Source organism: Palaemon carinicauda, chromosome 45 (assembly GCF_036898095.1).
Source record: "Palaemon carinicauda isolate YSFRI2023 chromosome 45, ASM3689809v2, whole genome shotgun sequence".
Classification (NCBI taxonomy): Eukaryota; Metazoa; Arthropoda; class Malacostraca; order Decapoda; family Palaemonidae; genus Palaemon; species Palaemon carinicauda.
Genome location: NC_090769.1, coordinates 6,865,302 through 6,891,961, shown reverse-complemented (window position 1 = coordinate 6,891,961; position 26,660 = coordinate 6,865,302). Strand labels below are relative to the sequence as shown.

Here is a 26,660-nt window from a genome sequence, read left to right as displayed (position 1 = left end):
GGCTAACGGGTGCAGCGTCAACCTTCTCCGCACGAAACTCCTGCATTAAAGATGTTAACTGTGTCTACATGGTCTGCAGCAAAGACCACTTAGGGTCTACAGTAGCAGGTGCGGCAACAGACGGTGTTACTGCCAGTTGCGGTACCGCTTTGCCTCTCTTAGGAGGTGAGCAGTCGTCGGAAGACTGCAGCGAGTCCGAACTGACCCAGTGGCTACAACTGGGCCGTTGGACTTGCGCGGAAGGGACCGACTTGCGCTTAATAAGCTGCGAGACCTTGGTCCATGGTTTCTTACGAGAAACCTCTTCCGCAGACGAGAAGTAAATGGGCTCTCTCGTCTTTGTGTGGGTGGGGCGATCTTGGGTAGATACGCCCGAAACCACGGAGGGAAACGTCTGTTCGTTGATCAAGGCCTGACGAACCCATAAGTCGTTCGACATTACTTCTCCCCTGGGCTTGGGAGCTTGCAAGAGGTCCCGGACTAGGTGAACGACAGGCACGAACAGACGAACCCTCGGACGCAACACTGTAACACTTTGCGCATATCACTTTATCACTTCGATTTTCTGCTTGCACTTATTTCACTGAAATCGAAACTTTTACTGATTTCTACCTGAAACACGCAATTCTACCCTTCATTAAAAGGTAGTAATTGCGAAAACAGTCGTATAATGCAGCTCATTAATACTAGCAAAAACAGAAAACATATATAAAGATAAAGAATTCAGTGGCTGGGAAAGAGACTAAACACTAGTTCAAATAAACTACGTTTACAATCTCTCACCGCACATCGCCTGGGGACAAGAATAAAACCCTAGAAATGTTTTACCTTCTTCCCCGTACAGCGACTAGGGAGGAGAGTAACACGAGAACAACGTTACCCGCTTGAACGGAACGTTTTTTCTCCTCTCTCTCCCTCCGTCTCTATCTCTCTCTCTCTTTCTCTCTTGATATCGCACCTGAGAGAAGAGCCCAATTATATATCGTCAAAAAAACATGTTATTTTGCTAAAGGAAAAAACTGAAAGGTTTTCCAAATAAAAAGTTCCTTTAATTTAGAATTTAAACCATTTAAGCTAAGAAAGAATGAACGAAACGTCAGAATCGATTTACTCTTACTGCAAAGTGAAACCGTGATACACTCGCTCTCTATCGTAACGATAGAGCGCATGTTGAACGTCCTGAACGTCAACAACTGCGTAGTATAAAAAACTAAACGTTAGTTCATCTTTGAAAACAGTACGAAGACTATCAAAGAAATTCTTTCATAAAACATTAAATTTAAAAAGTTTTAAATTCTTTAAAGGCTAAATACGATATAACGGGCTCAACGTTGATTAACTTCGGTTCCAAGTTAGGACCGCCTACTATCAGGAAAGGTCGCATATAAACAAAACATAAAAATTTATTTTTATATGTTTATAATAAATGGAAAGTTAATCGAAGAGGCCTAATAAAGGCGGAGAGATATAAAATATATAGATCTATAACGTGTTAAGCAAAATTACTGAAAACCTTAACACACTTCCGTCTAAGGGAAGGGTCGGCCATTTAAAAGTGAAAGAGAGTCCATACTCTCTTTGTCACCATAATTAAATCTATCCAAAACGAGTTCAAGTTTTGAGATGAAGATAAAATCTCTGCATAGCGAAAGCTCAAAACTAGAATAGTGTACTTCACCAAATAGTTGTGAAAACAAATCCAGTTAGTAACAGCGTATTAGTAGGTCTTGCCGGTAGCCCGACAGAGAGAAAATTGGTTCTTTGTTTGCTTGGAGTACTAAGTACCTGCTCGACAGATGGCGCTGTTGATGTACACCCCCACCTGCATAGCGATCGCTGGCGTATTTTGACCGTAGGTTTTTCTGTCGAGCAACAGAGTTGCAGCTATATGATCACCGGCTAAGTTTAATATTGAAAAATGTTATTTTTATTAATAAAATAAATTTTTGAATATACTTACCCGGTGATTATATAAGCTGCAGCTCTGCTGCTCGACAGAAAAACTCTACGTTCAAAATACGCCAGCGATCGCTATGCAGGTAGGGGGTGTACATCAACAGCGCCATCTGTCGAGCAGGTACTCAGTACTCAATGTAAACACAGAACTCAATTTTCTCCTCGGTCCACTGGGTCTCTATTGGGGAGGAAGGGCGTGTCCTTTAATATATAATCACCTTTAATATATAATCACCGGGTAAGTATATTCAAAAATTTATTTTATTAATAAAAATAACATTTTTCAATATTAAACTTAGCCGGTGATTATATAAGCTGATTCACACCCAGGGGGGTGGGTAGAGACCAGCATTAATTGTTTACATTATTATGAGCTAAGTATTTTGTATTTCATTTTAGCAGTTATTCAAAATAACAAACATAAAATAAATAAGTACCTGGTAAGGAAGTCGACTTGAACAATTACTCTGCCTTTTTTAAGTACGTCTTCCTTACTGAGCCTCGCGATCCTCTTAGGATGCTGAGCGACTCCTAGGAGCTGAAGTATCAAGGGTTGCAACCCATACTAAAGGACCTCATCAAAACCTCTAATCTAGGCGCTTCTCAAGAAAAGAATTTGACCACCCGCCAAATCAACCAGGATGCGAACGGCTTCTTAGCCTTCCGGACAACCCAAAAAACAACAATAAAAACATTTCAAGAGAAAGATTAAAAAGGTTATGGAATTAGGGGAATGTAGTGGTTGAGCCCTCACCCACTACTGCACTCGCTGCTACGAATGGTCCCAGGGTGTAGCAGTTCTCGTAAAGAGACTGGACATCTTTAAGATAAAAAGACGCGAACACTGACTTGCTTCTCCAATAGGTTGCGTCCATTATACTCTGCAGAGATCTATTTTGTTTAAAGGCCACTGAAGTTGCGACAGCTCTAACTTCATGTGTCCTTACCTTCAGCAAAGCATGGTCTTCCTCATTCAGATGGGAATGAGCTTCTCGTATCAACAGTCTGATATAATAGGAAACTGCATTCTTTGACATAGGTAAAGAAGGTTTCTTAATAGCACACCATAAAGCTTCTGACTGTCCTCGTAAAGGTTTAGTTCGTCTTAAATAGAACTTAAGAGCTCTAACAGGGCATAAGACTCTTTCTAGTTCATTTCCAACCAAATTTGAAAGGCTTGGAATATCGAACGATTTCGGCCAAGGACGAGAAGGTAGCTCGTTTTTGGCTAGAAAACCAAGCTGTAAAGAACATGTAGCCGTTTCAGATGAAAATCCGATGTTCTTGCTGAAGGCGTGTATCTCACTGACTCTTTTAGCTGTTGCTAGGCAAACGAGGAAAAGAGTCTTTAAAGTGAGATCTTTCAGGGAGGCTGATTGTAGTGGCTCGAACCTTTCTGACATAAGGAATCTTAGTACCACGTCTAAATTCCAACCCGGTGTAGCCAAACGACTCTCCTTCGAGGTCTCAAAAGACTTAAGGAGGTCCTGTAGATCTTTGTTGTTAGAAAGATCTAAGCCTCTGTGACGGAAGACTGCTGCCAACATGCTTCTGTAACCTTTGATCGTGGGAGCTGAAAGAGATCTTTCCTTCCTCAGGTATAATAGGAAGTTAGCTATTTGGGTTACAGAGGTACTGGTTGAGGATACTGATACCGACTTGCACCAGTTTCGGAAGACTTCCCACTTCGACTGGTAGACTCTAAGAGTGGATGTCCTCCTTGCTCTAGCAATTGCCCTGGCTGCCTCCTTCGAAAAGCCTCTAGCTCTCGAGAGTCTTTCGATAGTCTGAAGGCAGTCAGACGAAGAGCGTGGAGGTCTGGGTGTACCTTCTTTACGTGTGGCTGACGTAGAAGGTCCACTCTTAGAGGAAGAGTTCTGGGCACGTCCACTAGCCATTGAAGTACCTCGGTGAACCATTCTCTCGCGGGCCAGAGGGGAGCAACCAACGTCAACCTTGTCCCTTCGTGAGAGGCGAACTTCTGCAGTACCTTGTTGACAATCTTGAACGGGGGGAATGCATAAAGGTCTAGATGGGACCAATCCAGCAGAAAGGCATCTATATGAACTGCTGCTGGGTCCGGGATCGGTGAGCAATATATTGGGAGCCTCTTGGTCCTTGAAGTTGCGAAGAGATCTATGGTAGGTTGGCCCCATGTGGCCCATAGTCTCTTGCACACATCTTTGTGAAGGGTCCATTCTGTTGGGATGATTTGACCCTTCCGACTGAGGCAATCCGCCATGACATTCATATTGCCTTGTATGAACCTCGTTACTAGAGAGAGGTTTAGATCTCTTGACCAGGTGAGGAGGTCCCTTGCGATCTCGTACAACGTCATAGAATGGGTCCCTCCTTGCTTGGAGATGTACGCCAAGGCCGTGGTGTTGTCCGAGTTCACCTCCACCACTTTGCCTTGAAGGAGGGACTTGAAGCTTTTCAAGGCCAGATGAACTGCCAGTAGCTCCTTGCAGTTGATGTGTAACGCTCTTTGATTCGAGTTCCACGTTCCCGAGCATTCCCGACCGTCTAGTGTCGCACCCCAGCCCGTGTCCGATGCGTCCGAGAAGAGAATGTGGTTGGGGGTCTGAACAGCCAGGGGCAGACCCTCTCTGAGGTTGATACTGTCCTTCCACCAAGTCAGTGTTGACTTCATCTTCTCGGAAATGGGGATCGAGACCGCTTCTAGCGTCTTGTCCTTTTCCCAGTAAACAGCTAGATGAAATTGCAGGGGACGGAGGTGTAGTCTCCCTAACGAAACGAACTGTTCCAGGGATGATAGTGTCCCTATCAGACTCATCCACTGTCTGACTGAACAACGTTTCTTCTTTAGCATGTTCTGGATGCATACCTGGGCTTGACTTGTTCTGGGGGTCGACGGAAAAGCCCGAAAAGCTTGACTGTGAATCTCCATCCCTAAGTAAACTATAGTTTGGGATGGGACCAGTTGGGACTTTTCCATATTGACCAGGAGACCCAATTCCTTGATCAGATCTAGAGTCCACTTTAGATTCTCCAGACAGCGACGACTGGAAGACGCTCTTAGAAGCCAGTCGTCCAAATAGAGGGAGGCTCTGATATCCGCTAAATGCAGGAATTTGGCAATATTCCTCATCAGCCTCGTAAAAACAAGAGGAGCCGTGCTTAGGCCAAAGCTCAGGGCTCGAAATTGGTAGACAACCTTGTCGTAAACGAACCTCAGCAAAGGTTGGGATTCTGGGTGGATGGGGACATGAAAGTATGCGTCCCTTAGGTCTAAAGAGACCATCCAGTCTTCCTTTCTGACCGCTGCTAGAACTGACTTTGTGGTCTCCATGGCGAACGTCTGCTTTTTGACAAAGACATTCAGCGCACTGACGTCTAGCACCGGTCTCCACCCTCCTGTCTTCTTTACCACTAAGAAGAGACGGTTGTAGAAGCCCGGGGATTGATGGTCCCGGACTTTGACTACCACTCCCTTTTGTAGCAAGAGAGACACCTCCTGCTTCAAGGCTAGCCTCTTGTCTTCCTCTTTGTACCTGGGAGAGAGATCGATGGGAGACGTTGCTAGAGGGGGTTTGCGGACAAACGGAATCTTGTACCCATCTCTTAGCAACTTCACAGATTGTGCATCTGCGCCCCTTTTCTCCCAGATCTGCCAGAAGTTCTTGAGTCTGGCTCCCACTGCTGTCTGAAGAAGGTGGCAGTCAGACTCTGCCTTTAAAGGACTTGGTACCTTTCTTCTTCCCGCGTCTCCCTTCGGCACGAGCACCTCCTCTGCTGGAGGCTCTGCCACGAAAGGGCGGAATGAATCTGGACGCTGGAGTGTCCATCCTGGGTCTAGATACGGTAGGCAAAGGGGTGGCTTTGCGGGCAGAGGACGCAACCAGGTCATGGGTGTCCTTCTGAATCAAGGAGGTAGCAATCTCCTTTATCAATTCCTCTGGGAAGAGGCACTTTGAGAGAGGAGCAAAAAGAAGTTCCGATCTCTGACACTGTGTTACTCCAGCTGACAGGAACGAGCAAAGGTTTTCCCGTTTCTTGAGAACCCCGGAAACGAACGAAGCCGCAAGCTCACTGGATCCGTCACGTATGGCCTTGTCCATGCAGGACATAATGAGCATGGAAGTTTCCTTGTCAGAAGGGGAGGTCTTCCTGCTCAACGCTCCCAAACACCAATCCAAAAAGTTAAAAACCTCGAAGGCTCTGAACACTCCTTTTAACAGATGGTCTAAGTCTGAAGGAGTCTTGGGTTCGTCGATGTCAGTATGCGGGTCGTCAATGTGTGCAGCGTCGTCATCATCAGAGAGTCCATCATCTGAAAACTGAGGAGGAAGCGGCAAAGGAGTAGGAATCGGCTGGTCAGCTGAGTCCGGCAGCACGGGTGCATGCGTGACTGAACCGGACGCAACGTCATGGAACTGTTGCCCAGTCTGTGAACTGGCAACAACCATAGCAGCGCGGGGGCGCAAAAAGTCTACTCCTGACTGTCTAGTCTGCTGTGGGCGAGTAGTGGTAACCACACTGGGTTGCGGAGGTTGACACACCGCGTCAAAACAAAACAACTTAGGTTGTTGTTGTAACTCGCGAACGTCAACGGAAGGTTCCGTGCGTCGCTGAACGTCAACATGCGGCTGGCAGGGTACACTGGAACGCATGGGTGGCGGGACTCTCACAGCTGGAGTGCGGGAGAAGGTAGCCTCAGCGTCCACTGGACGCACAACCGTGGATGGTTGTAGGCTAGAGGTTGGTGCAGCGTCAACCTTCTCCGCACGAAAGTCCTGCATTAATGACGTTAACTGTGTCTGCATGGTCTGCAGCAACGACCACTTAGGGTCTACAGTAGCAGATGCGGCAACAGACGGTGTTACTGCCTGATGCGGTACCGCTTTGCCTCTCTTAGGAGGTGTGCAGTCATCTGAAGACTGCAGCGAGTCCGAACTGACCCAGTGGCTACAACTGGGCCGTTGGAATTGCGCGGAAGGGACCGACTTACGCTTAAGAGGCCGCGAGACCTTGGTCCATGGTTTCTTTCGAGAAACCTCTTCCGCAGACGAGGAATAAATGGGCTCTCTCGTCTTCGTGTGGGTGGGGCGATCTTGGTTAGATACGCCCGAAACCACGGAGGGAACGTCTGTTCGCTGATTAAAGCCTCTCGAACCCTTTGGTCGTACGACATTGCTTCTCCCCTGGGCTTGGGAGCTTGCAAGAGGACCCGGACTGGGAGGACGACAGGCACGAACAGACGAACCCTCAAGCGCAACACTATCTATAACACTTTCCACAACACTACCACTCACTTTGTCACTACCCACAGCACTCTTACACTTCAACTCCTTGACGTCTGCCATGAGTTGGTTACGGTCACTCGCCAATGACTCGACTCTCTCACCCAGAGCCTGGATGGCACGCATCATATCTGCCATCGAAGGTTGTTGAGTGCTAGAAGGGGGATCAGGAGCAACCACTACAGGGGAAGGAATAGGTTGTGGGGCATGAGGAGAGGAAATATCAACGGAGCGAGATGAACTTCTCCTGACTCTCTCTCTCTCTAGCCTACGTGTGTATTTCTGGAATTCGATGAAATCGAATTCCGAAAGCCCAACGCATTCCTCATATCGATCTTCCAATTGACAGGCCTTATCCCGACAATTGGAACAAACGGTGTGAGGATCGATAGAGGCCTTCGGAAGACGCCTTGAACAGTCCCTGGCATTACATTTCCTAAACTTAGGGACTTGAGAAGGGTCGGCCATTTTGAAGTAGTCAAAGGGGAATTCAAAATCTATCCAAAGTCGTCAACAAATAATCCAAAATCAATAAAAGAATGCAAGGATGTATTGAAGATAACGTCTGCAAAGCGAAAGCTCAAAACTAGAAATGTGTACTTCACCAAATATGTGAAAACCAATCCAGTAAGCAACAGCGAATTTAGTAGGTCTTGCCGGTGGCACGACAGAGAGAAAATTGAGTTCTGTGTTTACATTGAGTACTGAGTACCTGCTCGACAGATGGCGCTGTTGATGTACACCCCCTACCTGCAGAGCTGCAGCTTATATAATCACCAGCTAAGTTTAATATTGAAAAATATATATATATAAATATATATGTATATATATATATATATATATATATATATATATATATATATATATATATATATATATATATATATATATATATATATATATATATATATATATATATATATATCTATAAATATATATATATATATCTAAAGTAGGAAGATGTGATGTAGTTCTAAGGGAAAAGTATGGGAAATATGTCTGGGTAATAAGCAAAGCTCTACCTCCAGTTTTTTTCTTCATTATGATCAGAGATAAACGTAAACAAAACATTGGTTGCCATTTTTTATCGTGCTTTTTAGCGTGTTTAGGAAACGCATGATATAAAATCGCCTTTAATATTTGTGCCTGATTTAGTTTAGGGTACTGTAGTACATGCATTAAGTGTTCTGTACATTAAAGGGTAGTTTGTTAACAGTACTACGTACAAGGGAAGGTTTTAAAAGTCTGAATATACATGTTGAATAAATAGGTAAATATGGTGTCACTACTTCGCGGATTTTCACCTATCGCGGCCGGGTCTGGAACCTATCTAACGAGGGTTCACTGTACATAACTAGGTCCCCTCCCTTCTCAGGTAATATAAATTATTTGTTGGTGAACTAAATACAATTTGCATTGGTAAATATCACAAATTTTTAAGGTAATTTGTATTTTTCTCAGCTATAGCATGTATCACACTGCCTGAGGTTGACCCCGTAGAAAACAGAAAGAGGGTAAACTATACAAAAAGCTGGTCGAAAGCTGGTCGGTTAGGTAGAGTTACCAGTAACTCCTAAGAAGGTAGTTCTAGGTAAGTAACCGTGTTGGAACAACTGTCCTTTAAGTAAGGAATATGTTTTCAGCACGAGTTAAATTGTCATTGAATCGTTTAATGAGGCAGATAACCATGAGTTAGGAGTGAGGAGGAGGAGCCTATTAAAAGCTCTTCATTTATGGCCTTCCGGCTCAGGACTGAGAGGGGTAGTTGAGGAGGAACGTTTAACTTATATGACTTAGGTTTGTATGGCTAGAAAAAATACAAATTACTTAAAAAATTTATTTGTTCCTACGCAGAATACTAACAATCATCCTATTAAGTAGGAAAAATCATTGCTTCGTGGGTCGAAAGTCCCCATAAAACCAAACTGGTAGGTTTTTTTGGTGGTCTATTGGAAGCTTCCCAGCCTGGCACTTGCCAGACTGGGGTTTGAATCTCCCTCAAACTAGATAGTTTCTTTAGTGTCTGCAACCTCACCATCCTTGTGAGCTAAGGATAGAAGGTTTGAGTAAGACTATCGATCTACAGATCTACCTGCTGAGTCATTAGTAACCATTGCCTGGCCCTATCTGGTCCTAGCTTGGGTGAAGAGGGGGCTTGGGCACTGATTATATGTATATACAGTATGTTCAGTCTCTAGGGCATTGTCCTGCTAGCTAGGGCAATATCACTGACCCTTGCCTCTGCCCTTCAAGAGCGGCCTTTAAATCTAGAAATGTCAATCTAACTTGTCACGTAAGGGAGCGAAAGAGAAGACTCCAGCAACTTCCAGTCTGTCTATCACTGAGATGAATAGGCTGATAGGCCCTGGCTTGTTCAAAAAGATTGGTACGTGAACCAAGAAAGAATCCCTTTGCCCAAAAGGAATAGCAGTCCAGAATACTATACAAGGGGTAGAATGATCTACAGGGTGGTATATATTCCACCATTATCCCCTTTGTCTTAGGAGAATGGAGGAGAACTTCTCAAAGTGAGTAATGCTTCGTCTCCTTATAAGAGGGAGTGAGGATCAACAGCCAGCTTAGCCATAAACCAGTTGACATGTTATCCTCTCCCCTCCCAGCAAACAAGAACTGCTTGCTTCCATTCCATCACTAACAACCATTCACTTCCAGCAAAAGAGGAAGAAAAATTCAATTTTTTTAGAAGCTGACTGTACATACGTACATGACAGCAGCCAAAACAAAAATGAAAAATCTCTAACTGGAAAGGGAAAAGGGCTTCTTGCCCTGCACCCTCACCAGTTGGATAACCCCTTGTTATTAAACTTTAATAATCGATTCCAAATTGTACTGAATTAATCTCCCTAATTACAGGACGAGAGTGCATATGATGTAGGAACAAGTAAGTTTTTAACGATAAGCTAATGAACACACGGTCGAAATTCAGCCAACATTCAGCCAGACACTGACTACAGTACAAATAAAAGTAGTAATATTCATTCTTACCCTAGCTATACAGCCCCAAAAGAGGCTATGCTAGCCTAACCAAGGGGTAAATATCGGAAGTTAAACTTCCTTAATATTTCATAACGGTGTAACGATTGGAACTCGATAATGAAAGGCCTTTATCAAAATGGTGCCAGAAATCAACCCCACTTTTATGTTACCAAGAGACAAAATGTCTAGGACAGTAAAATTACTTCTGAAATTACAGTATAGGAAACAAAACACTAACATTTGGAGGGCAAGAAACAAACAAAATTACTCAAGTGCTAGCACTAAACAGTCAGTACCTGTATCTGTAAAAGGAAGGGAAACTATTGTAAAAAAAATAAAATCATATCCTCCTCTCAAAAGGATTTTAGGGCCTCCAATACTAACTAGGTATGTGGAGTAGTAGTTTCACCTTTCCAAAATAACAGAAAAGTTCTACTTTGTATGTCAGCACCAGATACAGTAGTAGCTCCTGAAAGGGGTTATTGGTTTTATAGGCAGTGTGACTCAGTGATCTGGTACCAATTTTAAAATAACAATGAAAAGCACTACTGCACATTATGAAAAAGCACACTTACCTGCAATATAATGGCATCTTGTGTCATAAACAAAGATGAGTTTGCTAGAAGAATCTTCAACTTCTGCACAAAGCTTTGATACCACTTTATGGACATCAACAGGTATTCTTGTAAATATATAAAGAATAGGTAACCTTCTCGACGGACTAAGGCAGGTACGACCAAAATGAATTACTGCATCTGCACCGACATGTTCAGCAGCAACCTCATCAACACAGCAGCTATAATAATATGTGAAATCTAAAATCAATGTATATTACCGTGATGGGCAACTTATTCATGAATAAGTGATAAAGAGAAATTTTAAGGTAACTTAAATTATTCTAGGATAAATTATGCAAGGAAGGATGGAAAATTACAAATACCTAGGTACTATGAATATAAACCACGTATCTATTTCTCAACTACATGTACTGGAAAAGGCAGAATAAGCCAAATTAAGGTTGTGAAAATGTTATTTTGATAATAAAATAAATTTTTGAATATACTTACCCGGTGATTATAATAGCTGCAACTCTGTTGCTCGACAGAAAACTCTAAGGTAAAACTCGCCAGCGATCGCTACACAGGTTGCGGGTGTGCCCAACAGCGCCATCTGTCGTCCAGATACCCAGTACTCAATGTAAACAAAGACTCAATTTTCTCCTCGTTCCACTGCGTCTCTATTGGGGAGGAAGGGAGGGTCCTTTAATTTATAATCACCGGGTAAGTATATTCAAAAATTTATTTTATTATCAAAATAACATTTTTCAATATTTAACTTAGCCGGTGATTATAATAGCTGATTCCCACCCAGGGGGGTGGGTAGAGACCAGCAATATATGTTTACATTATTATGAGCTAAGAGTTTTTATTTCATTTTAGAAGTTATCAAAATAACAAAAACAAAATAAATAGGTACCTGGTAAGGAAGTCGACTTGAACAATTACTCTGCCTTTTTAAGTACGTATTCCTTACGGAGCCTCGCGATCCTCTCAGGATGCTGATCGACCCCTAGGATCTGAAGTATCAAGGGTTGCAACCCATACAACAGGACCTCATCAAAACCCCTAATCTAGGCGCTTCTCAAGAAATGACTTTGACCACCCGCCAAATCAACCAGGATGCGAAAGGCTTCTTAGCCTTCCGGACAACCCAAAAACAACAATAAAAACATTTCAAGAGAAAGATTAAAAAGGTTATGGAATTAGGGAATTGTAGTGGTTGAGCCCTCACCCACTACTGCACTCGCTGCTACGAATGGTCCCAGAGTGTAGCAGTCCTCGTAAAGAGACTGGACATCCTTAAGATAAAAAGACGCGAACACTGACTTGCTTCTCCAATAGGTTGCGTCCATTATACTTCGCAGAGATCTATTTTGTTTAAAGGCCACGGAAGTTGCGACAGCTCTAACTTCGTGTGTCCTTACCTTCAGCAAAGCTTGGTCTTCCTCACTCAGATGGGAATGAGCTTCTCGTATTAACAGTCTGATAAAATAGGATAAGGCATTCTTTGACATAGGCAAAGATGGTTTCTTAACTGAACACCATAAAGCTTCAGACGGGCCTCGTAAAGGTTTAGTTCGTTTTAAATAGAACTTAAGAGCTCTCACAGGGCATAAGACTCTTTCTAGTTCATTTCCAACCATATTCGATAAGCTTGGAATATCGAACGATTTTGGCCAAAGTCGAGAAGGCAGCTCGTTTTTGGCTAAAAAACCAAGTTGTAGAGAACATGTAGCCGTTTCAGATGAAAATCCGATGTTCTTGCTGAAGGCATGAATCTCACTGACTCTTTTAGCTGTGGCTAAGCATACCAGGAAAAGAGTCTTTAAGGTGAGATCTTTCAGGGAGGCTGATTGTAGCGGCTCGAACCTGTCTGACATGAAGAATCTTAGTACCACGTCTAAATTCCAACCAGGTGTAACCAAACGACGCTCCTTCGTGGTCTCAAAAGACTTAAGGAGGTCCTGTAGATCTTTATTGTTGGAAAGATCTAAGCTTCTGTGACGGAAGACTGATCCCAACATGCTTCTGTAACCCTTGATAGTGGGAGCTGAAAGAGATCGTTCTTTCCTCAGATATAAGAGGAAGTCAGCTATTTGAGTTACAGAGGTACTGGTCGAGGATACAGATACTGACTTGCACCAGTTTCGGAAGACTTCCCACTTCGATTGGTAGACTCTAAGGGTGGATGTTCTCCTTGCTCTAGCAATCGCTCTGGCTGCCTCCTTCGAAAAGCCTCTAGCTCTCGAGAGTCTTTCGATAGTCTGAAGGCAGTCAGACGAAGAGCGTGGAGGCCTTGGTGTACCTTCTTTACGTGTGGCTGACGTAGAAGGTCCACCCTTAGAGAAAGCGTTCTGGGAACGTCTACTAGCCATCGAAGTACCTCGGTGAACCATTCTCTCGCGGGCCAGAGGGGAGCAACTAGCGTCAACCTTGTCCCTTCGTGAGAGGCGAACTTCTGCAGTACCTTGTTGACAATCTTGAACGGAGGGAATGCATATAGATCTAGATGTGACCAATCTAGGAGAAAGGCATCTATATGAACTGCTGCTGGGTCCGGGATTGGTGAGCAATATATTGGGAGCCTCTTGGTCATCGAGGTTGCAAAGAGATCTATGGTTGGCTGGCCCCAGGTGGCCCAAAGTCTCTTGCATACATCCTTGTGGAGGGTCCATTCTGTTGGAATTATTTGTCCCTTCCGACTGAGACAATCTGCCATGACATTCAAGTTGCCTTGGATGAACCTCGTTACTAGTGATATGTTTAGACCTTTTGACCAGGTGAGGAGGTCCCTTGCGATCTCGTACAACGTCAGTGAGTGGGTCCCTCCTTGCTTGGAGATGTATGCCAAAGCTGTGGTGTTGTCCGAGTTCACCTCCACCACTTTGCCTTGAAGGAGAGACCTGAAGCTTTTCAAGGCCAGATGTACTGCCAGTAGCTCCTTGCAGTTGATATGCATTGTCCTTTGACTCGAGTTCCAAATTCCCGAGCATTCCCAACCGTCTAATGTCGCACCCCAGCCTACGTCCGATGCGTCCGAGAAGAGAACGTGGTTGGGAGTCTGAACTGCCAGGGGCAGACCCTCTCTGAGGCTGATACTGTCCTTCCACCATGTCAGGCAAGACTTCATCTTCTCGGAAATGGGGATCGAGACCGCTTCTAGCGTCTTGTCCTTTTTCCAGTGAAATGCTAGGTGATATTGAAGAGGACGGAGGTGTAGTCTTCCTAATGACACGAACTGTTCCAGGGATGATAGCGTCCCTATCAGACTCATCCACTTCCTGACTGAACATCGTTCCTTCTTCAGCATGTTCTGGATGCATAACTGGGCTTGGCTTGTTCCGGGGGCCGACAGAAAAGCCCGAAAAGCTAGACTGTGAATCTCCATCCCTAAATACACAATAGTTTGGGATGGGACCACTTGTGACTTTTCCATATTGACAAGGAGACCCAATTCCTTGGTCAGATCTAGAGTCCACTTTAGATCCTTCAGACAGCGACGACTGGAAGAAGCTCTGAGAAGCCAGTCGTCCAAATAGAGGGAGGCTCGGATGTCCGCTAAATGAAGGAATTTGGCTACATTCCTCATCAGCCTCGTAAACACAAGAGGAGCTGTGCTTAGGCCAAAGCACAGGGCTTGAAACTGGTAGACAACCTTTTCGAAAACGAATCTCAGAAAAGGTTGGGAGTCCGGGTGGATGGGGACGTGGAAGTATGCGTCCCTTAGGTCTAAAGAGACCATCCAGTCTTCCCTTCTGACCGCTGCTAGAACCGACTTTGTGGTCTCCATGGAGAACGTCTGCTTTGTGACAAAGACATTCAGCGCACTGACGTCTAGCACCGGCCTCCACCCTCCTGTCTTCTTTGACACCAAGAAGAGACGGTTGTAGAATCCCGGGGTTTGATGGTCCAGGACTTTGACTACCGCTCCCTTCTCTAGTAAGAGAGACACTTCCTGTTTCAATGCTCGTCTCTCGTCTTCCTCTCTGTACCTGGGAGAGAGATCGATGGGAGACGTTGCTAGAGGGGGTTTTCGTACAAACGGGATCTTGTACCCCTCTCTGAGCAACTTCACAGATTGTGCATCTGCGCCTCTCTTTTCCCAGGTCTGCCAGAAGTTCTTGAGTCTGGCTCCCACTGCTGTCTGAAGAAGCTGGCAGTCAGACTCTGCCCTTAAAGGACTTGGTTCCTTTCTTCTTTCCACGTCTCCCTTCGGCACGAGCACCTCCTCTGCTGGAGGCTCTGCCACGAAAGGGCGGAATAAAACGGGACGCTGGAGTGTCCATCCTTGGTCTAGCTGACAGGGTAGGCAAAGGGGTGGCTTTGCGAGCAGATGACGCAACAAGATCGTGAGTATCCTTCTGTATCAAAGAAGCGGCAATTTCCTTAATAAGGTCCTCTGGAAAAAGGCACTTGGAAAGAGGAGCAAACAGAAGTTCGGATCTCTGGCATGGTGTAACTCCAGCTGAAAGGAATGAGCATAGGTTTTCACGCTTCTTAAGGACTCCGGACACAAAAGATGCAGCAAGCTCATTAGACCCATCACGTACGGCCTTGTCCATGCAGGATATAATGAGCAAGGAAGTCTCCTTCTCCATCGGAGAGATCTTTCTGCTTAGAGCTCCTAGACACCAGTCTAGGAAGTTAAAAACCTCGAAGGCTCTAAAGATACCTTTCAAAAGGTGGTCCAGGTCCGAAGATGACCAACATATTTTTGAGCGTCTCATGGCTAGGCGGCGGGGAGAGTCTACAAGACTTGAGAAGTCGCCCTGGGCAGAGGCAGGAACTCCCAAGCCGAGAACTTCTCCCGTGGCATACCAGACGCTCGATCTAGAAGAGAGTCTAGCAGGGGGAAACGTAAAAGCTGTCTTCCCTAAACTCTTTTTGGGCTGCAGCCATTCTCCTATCACCCGCAAAGCTCTCTTGGACGAGCGTGCGAGGACGAGTCTAGTAAAGGCAGGAGTGGTGGACGGCATGCCTAACACAAACTCTGACGGAGGAGAACGCGGAGCCACAGACACAAACTGGTCCGGAAACATCTCTTTGAACAGGGCCAAAACTTTCCTAAAGTCCAAAGAGGGTTGCGTAGACTTAGGCTCGTCCAGTTCTGAATGCGGTTCATCTACGTGTGCAGCACCATCATCATCAGAAAGTCCCTCATCCGAGAATTGATGAGGGAGCGGCAACGGAGTGGGTAACGGCTGGTTAGCTGAGTCAGGTCGCACGGGTGCATGCGTGACTGAGCCGGACGCAACGTCATGGAACTGCTGCCCAGTCTGTGAGCTGGCAACAACCATAGCAGCGCGGGGACGCACAGCGTCTACTCCAGACTGTCTAGACTGATGTGGGTGAGCAGTGGCAACCACACTGGGTTGCGGAGGTTGACGCACCGCGTCAAAACAAAACAACTCTGACGGTTGTTGAACCTCACGAACGTCAACGGATACCTCCGTGCGTCGCTGAACGTCAACATGCGGCTGGCAGATCACACTGGAACGCATGGGTGGCGGAACTCTCTCAACTGGAGTGCGTGAGAAGGTTACCTCAGCGTCCCCAGGACGCACAACCGATCGTGTGGGTGGTTGTAGGCAAGGAGCTGCACTAGCTGGTGCGGCAGCAACCTTCTCCGCACGAAAGTCCTGCATAAGCGACGTTAGTTGAGACTGCATGTCTTGCAGTAAAGACCACTTAGGGTCTACAGGAGCAGGTGCGGCGACAGACGGTGTTACTGTCTGAAGCGGTACCGCTTTGCCTCTCTTAGGAGGTGAGCAGTCATCGGATGACTGCAGCGAGTCCGAACTGACCCAGTGGCTACAGCTGGGCCGTTGGACTTGTGCGGAAGGGACCGACTTGCGCTTTAACGGTCGTGAGACCTTGGTCCATGGTTTCTTGCGAGAAACACCTTCCGAAGACGAGGTATAAATGGGCTCTCTCGTCTTTGTTAGGCAGGGGCGATCTTGGGTAGATACGCCCGATACCACGGAGGGAACGTCTGTTCGCTGATTAAAGCCTCTCGAACCCATTTGTCGTACGACATTGCTTCTCCCCTGGACTTGGGAGCTTGCAAGAGGTCCCGGACTAGGAGGACGACAGGCACGAACAGACGAACCCTCAAGCGCAACACTATCCACAACACTATCACTCACTTTAACACTTCCCACTGCACTTTTACACTTCAGTTCCTTCACATCCGCCATGAGCTGATTACGGTCACTAGCCAGGGACTCAACTCTCTCACCCAGAGCTTGGATGGCACGCATCATATCAGCCATCAAAGGTTCCTGAGTGCCAGAAGGGGGATTAGGAGCAACCACTACAGGGGAAGGAATAGGTTGTGGGGCATGAAGAGAGGAAATGTCAATAGAACGAGAGGAACTTCTCCTAACTCTATCTCTCTCTAGCCTATGTGTATACTTTTGGAATTCGATAAAATCGAATTCCGAAAGCCCAACGCACTCCTCACATCGATCTTCCAATTGACAGGTTTTATCCCGACAATTGGAACAAACAGTGTGAGGGTCGATAGAGGCCTTCGGAAGACGCCTTGAACAGTCCCTAGCATTGCACTTCCTAAATTTTGGGACTTGTGAAGGGTCAGCCATTTTGAATTGGTCAAAGGGGAATTCAAAAACTATCAAAAAGTCATCAACAAAGAATCCGTAATCAAAAAGAGTTCAAGGATTTGTGAAGAGAAAGCCTGCACAGCGAAAGCTCAAAACTAGAATAGTGTACTTCACCAATTAGTTGTGAAAACAAATCCAGTTTAGCAACAGCGAGTAAGTACGTCTTGTCGGTAGCACGACAGAGAGAAAATTGAGTCTTTGTTTACATTGAGTACTGGGTATCTGGACAACAGATGGCGCTGTTGGGCACACCCGCAACCTGTGTAGCGATCGCTGGCGAGTTTTACCTTAGAGTTTTCTGTCGAGCAACAGAGTTGCAGCTATTATAATCACCGGCTAAGTTAAATATTGAAAATATATAAATACTACCAATGGGAAAAGTACTCAATCATAAACCAGCTTAAACAGTTTACAGTACTATACAGTACAGTAATTTTAAAACACTGTATACAGTTGTAGTTTATACCTACAGCAGTAAAAAATTGAAAATATTTCTTCAACTTAAAACTGTTGATCAACTTGGGTATGTAGGGTCAATTTACAATGATTAAACCCATTAACAAGTGCAACATTCAAATACGAGCACTACCCTGACCTAACAAAGTAGGTAGTATTAGGTTGGCCAGGGCACCAGCCACCCATTGAGATACTACTACTAGAGAGTTATGGGGTCTTTTGACTGGCCAGACAGTACTACATTGGATCCTTCTCTCTGGTTACGGTTCATTTTCCCTTTGCCTAAACACTCACACAACGAATAGTCTGGCCTATTCTTTACATATTCTCCTTTGTCCTCATACACCTGACAACACTGAGATTACCAAAGAATTCCTCTTACTGCAATGTAATTGTTCAGTGGCCACTTTCCTCTTTGTTAAGGTAGAAGAAACTCTTTAGCTATAGTAAGCAGCTCTTCTAGGAGAGGGACACTCCAAAATCAAACCATTGTTCTCTAGTCTTGGGTAGTGCCATAGCCTCTGTATCATGGTCTTCCACTGTCTTGGGTTAGAGTTCTCTTACTTGAGGGTACACTCAAGCACACTGTTCTATTTTATATCTTATTTCTCTTCCTTTTGTTTTGTTAAAGATTTTATAGTTTATAAAGTGATATTTATTTTAATATCATTGCTCTTCTTAAAATATTTTATTTTTCCTTGTTTCCTTTCCTCCCTGAGCTATTTTCCCTGTTGGTGCCCCTGAGCTTAAAGCATCCTGCTTTTCCAACTAGGGTTATGGCTTAGCAAGTAATAATAATAATAATAATAATAATAATAATAATAATAATAATAACAGAAAAAGGTGTAGGGTAAGGGGAAAAAATAATATCAATAATTATAGTAAAATGAATGACCACAGAAAAAATCTTTGTACTGTATAATAAAGCATTCCAGACATTCACCCACAATAAAATCCATTGAAAAAGTCTCAAAGTTACTGGGCGACTGGTCTTAGAGTAAGGTTTTTAATTACATGAACATATTATATATAAAACTGCAAGATATTTTTAGTTGAAATCAGATAGGGAGAAATTTAAACATATGATCAATAATATACCATTCTCACCTTCCGTATGTTGTATCACCAAGAATATACACATTCTGACTTAAACGTATTGTTAGAGCCCTAGCAACTGCGGGAGCATCAGCTAATAGTTCGTCTGGAAACTGCAAGCATACCTAAAATGATGAAATTTTAGTTAACCCTTTTACCCCCAATGGACGTACTGATACGTTTCACAAAACTCATCCCTTTACCCCCATGGACATACTGGTATGTACTTGCAAAAAACTGCTATTCATATTCTTTTGCACACTTTTGATAACTATAAGAAACTTCAGGTATTTTCCAAAAGAATGAGACCAACCTGACCTCTCTATGACGAGAATTAAGGCTGTTAGAACAATTTAAAAATTATATATTGCAAAATGTGCTTGAAAAAAAAAAAAAAAACGCCTGGGGGTTAAGGGTTGGAAAGTTCCAAATAGCTTGGGGGTAAAAGGGTTAATAACATGGTAGTTTGCAAAACAGACTACAGTACAGTCATTTTTACAGCAAAAAAACAGAAATATGATCATAAAATTACCTATTTCTATACTCACTTAGTGCTTATATTGCTAGTCTCTCATAAGTGGTTAAATGTCATAGTCCACCATTAAAATGACAAATTCATATATAATTTGTATTTTCCCTAACTAATACAAACCTGGAATTATTTATATATGGATATATCTTTTGGCAAAGATGGAAGGTAGCCAATTAATTTCCAGTTTTCTCTCCTTGTAATTGCCCTACACCTTTTGTGTTAGTATTGGGATCATATTATGGTGTATGGCAAAACTACAGCATGATTAGATCATATATGAAAGGCAGGTTAGTATAGAAATAAGTAATTCTATCAACAAAATTCTTCTAATTTCTATGAACTTTCCCCGGTGTTCATATTGCTGACTCTCACACTGAGGAGATTGGATGCTGAAGGAAAGATTCAGGAAATAGAGACAAAACCTATTTTCGTACTTTAAAATTCTAGAGGCTCACCTTTCCTTAAAGTAATGAATTCTTAAAGTAATTTCTAATTTTCCTCACCATCCAAAATTTAATATGTTAATTAGGGGATATCGTTTCAGCATGAGCTGGAATCGGTCGTTAAAGATGGATAACAAGTGGTTAAACAATCAGAGATCCCTCGCTTTTAATCTTTCGGCCCAGGACTATGAGGAGTGGTTGACGAGTCCCTACGTAATCAAACGTTTGATCCCCTGATAGCCATACAAGGCTAGAAGTCTTTACGCTATAAGAGGGTGTAGGGGCTAATCTGCCTTTACATCCTGTCCATGGTGACTGAGTGTGAATGCTAGTACATTCCTTTTGCTCCAAATGTCCCTTGCTGACAACTTCATGGTGTGAAATGCCACACAGATGTACATCCTCTTTGTCCACTCGCAAAAAGGGCACTAGCTGAATAACCACTTATTGTCCAACTTTAAAGACCGACTCAAGCTTGCGCTGAATCAATCTCCCTAATTAAAGGATGAGGGCCTGTATGCCATGTATGAGCAAAAGAGGTTTGAAATTTGCAAGCGTACTTTACAGTTCTAGCAATGTGACGATTAATTAAATAACATAATGCACAACTCACAATTCAACTTGTTCTACTATAAGAAAATAAAAATTTGGTTGGAACGCCATCGCTCACACCTATAAAACACTGAAGCCTATAAAAGTAAAATACCCGGCAGTAGCTTTCTAACAACAAACTAACAAAAGCATTTCTGAACCTGTAGATGAGAGTAATTTTATATTCTTCAAAGGATTGACCCAAGTTATTTTTGAAATTTTATGCTGGAATCCAAACTTAAACTAATAATGCTGCTAGGAAGAGCAAGAAATAGGCATTTATACCTCATTGTAATAATAATAATAATAATAATAATAATAATACTGTTTGTTATTTCAAATGAACAGGCTGTGCAAAAAGTTTAAACATTATTACTTCAACATGGTATTTTAATTATAAAAGGGATTTTGACGTAGGAAAAATCTATTTCTGGGCGAAGGACCTGTGCCGCCCAGTGAATAAGCTCCATTTAGCACTTATTCTTAGGTAATTTACTGCTAAATATACCAGAGAAAAAATGTAAAGGAGTGCTAGGTTAACTAGCTCGCTCACCTATTGGTGTCGGTATAAAATTGGGCGTATATTCCAGAGGTCCCGCACTATTTAGATTAATCCACGACAGAGAACCCCAATAGAGGAGAGCCGTTCAACCTCACTCGGTACTACTACAATGCATCCGCTCAGAACCCAACTCCTTAGCACCCAAAGTTTGGGGACTCCAAGGGAGAGGAGCTGGGAGGGTTCACTGGGCGGCACAGGTCCTTCGCCCAGAAATAGATTTTTCCTACGTCAAAATCCCTTTTCTGGGCTCGAACCTGTGCCGCCCAGTGAATCTATACAAGAGAAAAATGTCACCAAACTTGCAAAATAAAGGAAAAAACATAAGCGTAAGAGAAAAACAGGATGCTTTAATCAGAGATGAGTACCAAAAAACAATTATAAGGGTATCTTAAATATGAACATAAATCCAATAAGGTAGGTATAATAATGCCGTGAGTGATAATATATACAGATACTCAGGAGCATAAAATTTACAAATATAATAACAGTATTCAGGTGCGCGACCAACGAATACAATAGGGTATAAATGAGGCAGGTAAGAGGGAGAGATAAAGAGTCAAGGCATTAACCTGTGAGTTACTCGTGAGTAACTACGCTCCCTGCGGCTACTGTAGAAAATTTTAGGGCTTCCAAATGTTTAAGGTAGTGTTTCTTGAACACTGACGGTGATTTCCACCCTGTATACCTGGAAAGGTCTGTAAAATTCATGTGGTGAAAGAAGTTCACCGAGGTGGCAACCGCCCTGATATCATGTGCAAGAGGAAAAGAGTCAGGGTTAGCTTGTTTAATAAAATACAAAATTTGTTGCCTGATCCCTTTAATAGTAATGGTACCGCCTTGTTCTCTAACGAATAGAGGCCCCGAGGAGTTAGAGGAGGTCCGGGATAGATAAGACCTAAGAGTAGTGACAGGGCACAGCGACGGATCTTGCGTGAGGGGAACAATTTTCCAGGAGGTCCATCTGTTTTGAGGGTCTTCATTCTTAGCCAAAAAGAATTTGTTAGGAGAAAGAAGGACCTCTCCTGAAGGCAGAAAGTCAATATGACCCGGGTCTCTCGACAAGGCTGCCAATTCAGAAATTCTTGCCCCGGAAGCCAAGCTCACTAGGAAAAGTGTTTTCCTGAGAAGGGGCATGTAACCACAAGAACTGTTAATGGTATCAGAAGCCAATTTGAGTACGTCATTAAGGAACTAGGTCACCGGGGTAGGACGAGTAACCGGTTTCAGTCTGGCACAAGCTTTCGGAATTGAAGCTAACAAAGAGTCGGTTAAGTCTATGTTAAAACCCACTAGGAAGATCTTTTTCAGAGCCGATTTAATAGTGGTGATAGTATTGGCTGCCAGACCTGATTCTAATAAAGATCTAAAGAAAGTGACTGTAAGGTTCAAGTTCATACAGTTCACGTCTGAGTCTATTAAAAATTTTGCCAACTTTTTAACTGCAGAGTCATACTGACGGATGGTGGAATCCCGTTTATCCGATTCTAGGAACAAGGTGTTTTGAGGATCAATATTGGCACCATGCATAGCCGCAAACTTCATAAAGTCCATAAAGTTAGGGCGCTCTGAATGTTTGAGAAAGCGTACACAACGCGTGTTTGTACTATCTGAGACAGAACCGGATTGGGTATCGGGTGAGGGTATAGTTTCAACTCTCGCAGGAGAGGATACCAGTTGCTCTTGGGCCAGTTGGGTGCGACCAAGGCTACTTGTCCCTTGAAGGATCTCAGTTTGTCTAGAACTTTCAGCAAAAGATTCACCGGGGGAAAGAGATAAATCTTTTCCCAGTTGTCCCAATTCTGTGACATGGCGTCTGTGGCGTAAGCCTGAGGGTCTAGATTGGGAGCCACATATACTCTCAATTTGTGGTTGGATTCCGTGGCGAAGAGGTCCACTTGGAGACCGGGAACCTGAGAGAGAATCCACCGAAATGACTTTAGATCGAGTGACCATTCCGATTCTAGAGGGGAGGTCCGGGACAGGGCGTCTGCCACTACATTCCGGACTCCCGCCAGGTGGACAGCTGAAAGATGCCAACGGTTCGAGGCTGCTAGGGAGAATATGGCTACTAGAACATGGTTCAGAGGCCCTGACTTTGACCCGCCTCTGTTGAGGCAGCGGACCACCACTTCGCTGTCGAGGACCAGACGAAGGTGTTGTTTCTTGGGAAGAGCGAGACGTTTCAGGGTTAGAAGAACTGCCATGGCCTCTAGCACATTGATGTGAAAATGGCGGAACAAGGGAGTCCAAAGACCTTGAACTTTCTTGAGCTGAGAATAGCCGCCCCAACCTGATAGGGATGCGTCTGTGTGAATGATTAATTCCGGAGGCGGAAATCGAAGGGGAACTGACTTTGACAGACTGTTTGCTCTTGTCCAAGGAAGAAGTCTTTCCCGTAGAATGGGAGGAAGGCGGACTTTCCTGTCCCGGAGCTTCCGGTTCGCCCTCAAACGCCAGACACGATTGATATCTTTCAATTTTGCCTTCAGAAGAAGATCCGTCACTGAGGCAAACTGAAGGGACCCCAGAATCTTCTCTTGGAGTCGTCTGGAACTTACTTTGTCTTTGAGAAAGCGTTTGGTGTTCCTTGCAATCTCTAACCTCTTGGGTCTGGGAAGACACAGAGTATGAGATATAAGATCCCATTGCAGGCCGAGCCATTGGAACTTCGATTTTGGAAGAAGACGGGACTTCTTGAAGTTGATCTGGAAGCCTAGAGATTGAAGATAATGGATGACTTTGTGAGTGGTTTTTAGGCAATTTTGGGAGGTGTCTGACCAAATGAGCCAGTCGTCCAGATAGGCTACTACTTGAATCCCTTGATTCCTGAGTTCCTGAACAGCGACTTCTGCTAGCTTTGTGAAGATCCTTGGGGCAATGTTGAGCCCGAAAGGCATCACCTTGAAGGAGTAACTTTTGTCCCCTAAGCGAAAGCCTAGGTACGGACGGAAGTGTCTCGCTATCGGGACGTGATAGTAGGCGTCTGTAAGATCGATAGAGGTGGTGACGGCCCCACGGGGAAGTAAGGTCCGCACCTGCGAGACGGTAAGCATTCGAAACTTGTCGCATTGAATGGACAAGTTGAGAAGGGATAGATCTAGAATCACTCTTCTCTTGTCTGAATCCTTCTTCGGGACACTGAACAGCCGACCTTGAAACTTCAGATGTTTCGTTTCTTGTATGGCGTTCTTTTGTAAAAGATCCTGGACAAATTCGACCAGGTCCGGAGTGGAATGTTGACGAAATTTGTTCGGAGGAGGAGGTCCTTGAATCCAACTCCACCCTAGTCCCTTGGAGATGATACTGAACGCCCAGGGACTGAACCTCCATTTGTTGCGGAAGGCATAGAGCCTCCCCCCTACCTGCTGTACCTCAGTATTGGTTTGAGGAGTTGCCTCCACGTCCGCCTCGGAAGTTCTTTCCTCTGCGAAAGGCTCTTCCCCTGCCTTTGTTCTGGTTAGAGCCACGGTGGTAGCCTCTACCTCTACCATAACTCTGGGAAGAGCTATGAGCCTCGTAGGACTGGTTAAAGGCAGGGGAAGTGGCGGAGGCACCAGAAAGCTGGCTCTTAGGTAGCAGAACGGTGACATAGTCATCCGAAGGAGCCCGAGAGGTGGAAGGCTGTGCAGGGGCAACAGAAGATGGAGGAAGAGGCAGCCGGAAGTTGGATGAAGCACTCTGTTGTTGCCTGAACTGGGTAGAGGTATATGGTCTAAGCTTCTTCCTACCCCGGGCTTGATAATTTGCGGGGTCATACTTGCGTTTAGGGGTCAAACCCCAACGGGCTTTAAGGCTCTGATTAACCCTAGTGGCCTCCGCCAAGACTTCCTCTACGAGATCCTCGGGGAAGAGATTTGAACCCCAACAGGAGGACCGGATGAGTTTATTAGGTTCATGCCTAATCGTCGCCTCAGCTAGAACATGCTTGCGACATCTGCGTTTAGCAGTAGCGAAGTCATACAAGTCGTAATATAAAGACTGTAACGTAGCCTTGTTGAGAGACTTAAAAATACTCTCCGTATCGTAAGTCAAGGCTATCGACTCCGTGGATGTGGCCAGGTTTAGAGTACGGCCCACACGTAGGCGGGAATCATATTCCTGTTTAATGAGGGATTCCGGGAGACGGGGAAGCATCTCACTAAACAAGACTGAGGCACAGTCTGCTGCAAGCTTGCCGGAGGTAAAGGTGGTATGGACGTTGTCCCAACACTCAATACCTGAGGGAAGAAGGAGGGAGATTGGATCCACCTCTCGGATGGGAGGCAAGGGCTTCTCCTCCAGAGCATATTGAAAGGCAAGCTCTGCCACCTTATTGACGCATGGAGTCAAGGTGGTCTTGTCCATTAAGAACATCGTAAAGGAGCTTTTATAAGGCGTCAGCATGGTGTTAGTGCAGCCGATGTCATTCAAAAATCTGGCCCAAACAGATTGGGCTTGCTCCTTCGGGAAGATGACCGTCTCTTTGGGGACCTTGTCTAATCGGACTAAAGCTTCCTCGGTAAGTCTGGCATAACCATGAAATGGAAATGCCAGACCCGGAGGAAAGAATTCAAAGTCCTCTAGAGGACGAGTGCCAAGGCCCTCCAGAGTCAACATTCCGTCTGAGAACGGGGAATGAAGAGCCATCCGCCAGGGGTTGTTCTTGGCAAACGGCGGGAGCTTAGAGGCATCCGGTATGAGAGAGCTTTGGACTCTCTCCGGAGCTCCTTGCTCTAAAGCCCCAATTCTCTGACCGAAGTTAGAGAACATCGTGTCCATCCTCGACTGCATCTCCGAAACCAACTTTTCCTGCATCTCCGACACGATGCGAAGCATAGCTGATTCGGAAAGGCCCGGGCTAGCAGCAGGAGGGGCGGAAGGAACTCCCGGGTCGTGAGACTTAGAGGAGGAACCAGAGGTCTTTGAAGACGGGTTCGTACCATGTTTAGAGCCATGAGAAGTCTTGTGAGGCTTGCGAGCTTTGGGTAAGGTCCTTGAAGTAGACTTATCCTTAGGGGGAACCGGGTATGAACGTTGAGACGAATCACGGTCCCCAGAAAATCCAAGAAAGGAAGAGCGATCAGAAGAAGAAGAAAGAGCGGGGCTGAGGATAGGAATCTCAGCGCCGGACACACCTGCCTCACTTACCACCCTACCTGTATCCGGCTCGTCTAGCAACATTGGTTCGACGTCCAGGTTCATGGAGGCAACATTGTCCTCCAGACCTCCGGGGGCGTCCGATGGATCTTGCTCTGGGTCGATGAGACCCGTTATAGTGGCATCAATGTGGGCAATGATGGGAGCTGCCACATGCCTAGCCACAGCAGCTGAAGACTTGGCGTTGGGGTAAACCATGGTGCAGTAGTCCTCAGATAGGACGTACGGCCGCTTAGATTTTACATTCCGGGCAAACCCACCAACCCACACCTTCAGTGTGGCCCGAGCCGCAGACTTTTGCTCCGGGGATGCCTGAAATAATAGTGGGAATTATAAAAGGGAGACTCCCAATGGTCCTTCAAGACCATAGATATCTTACTAATAGTAAATAGAATAAGAAGGCAATATAGCCAACGGGACTCACCGAGTCAGATCCAAGGGTAGT

General features: G+C 44.8%; 1 protein-coding gene across 2 annotated transcripts in view; it reads right to left on the bottom strand.

The window, feature by feature from the left end:
• Dph2 (Diphthamide biosynthesis 2) overlaps positions 1-26,660 on the bottom strand; it is a 69,328-nt gene that overhangs the window by 29,715 nt on the left and 12,953 nt on the right. For both annotated transcript variants that reach the window (XM_068367378.1, XM_068367377.1), the window contains exons 3-4: positions 18,964-19,076; positions 10,793-11,013 (exon numbers count right to left, since the gene is read on the bottom strand). In XM_068367378.1, the coding sequence (XP_068223479.1) occupies positions 10,793-11,013; positions 18,964-19,076 (334 nt within the window). The remainder of the gene's footprint in view (positions 1-10,792; positions 11,014-18,963; positions 19,077-26,660) is intronic.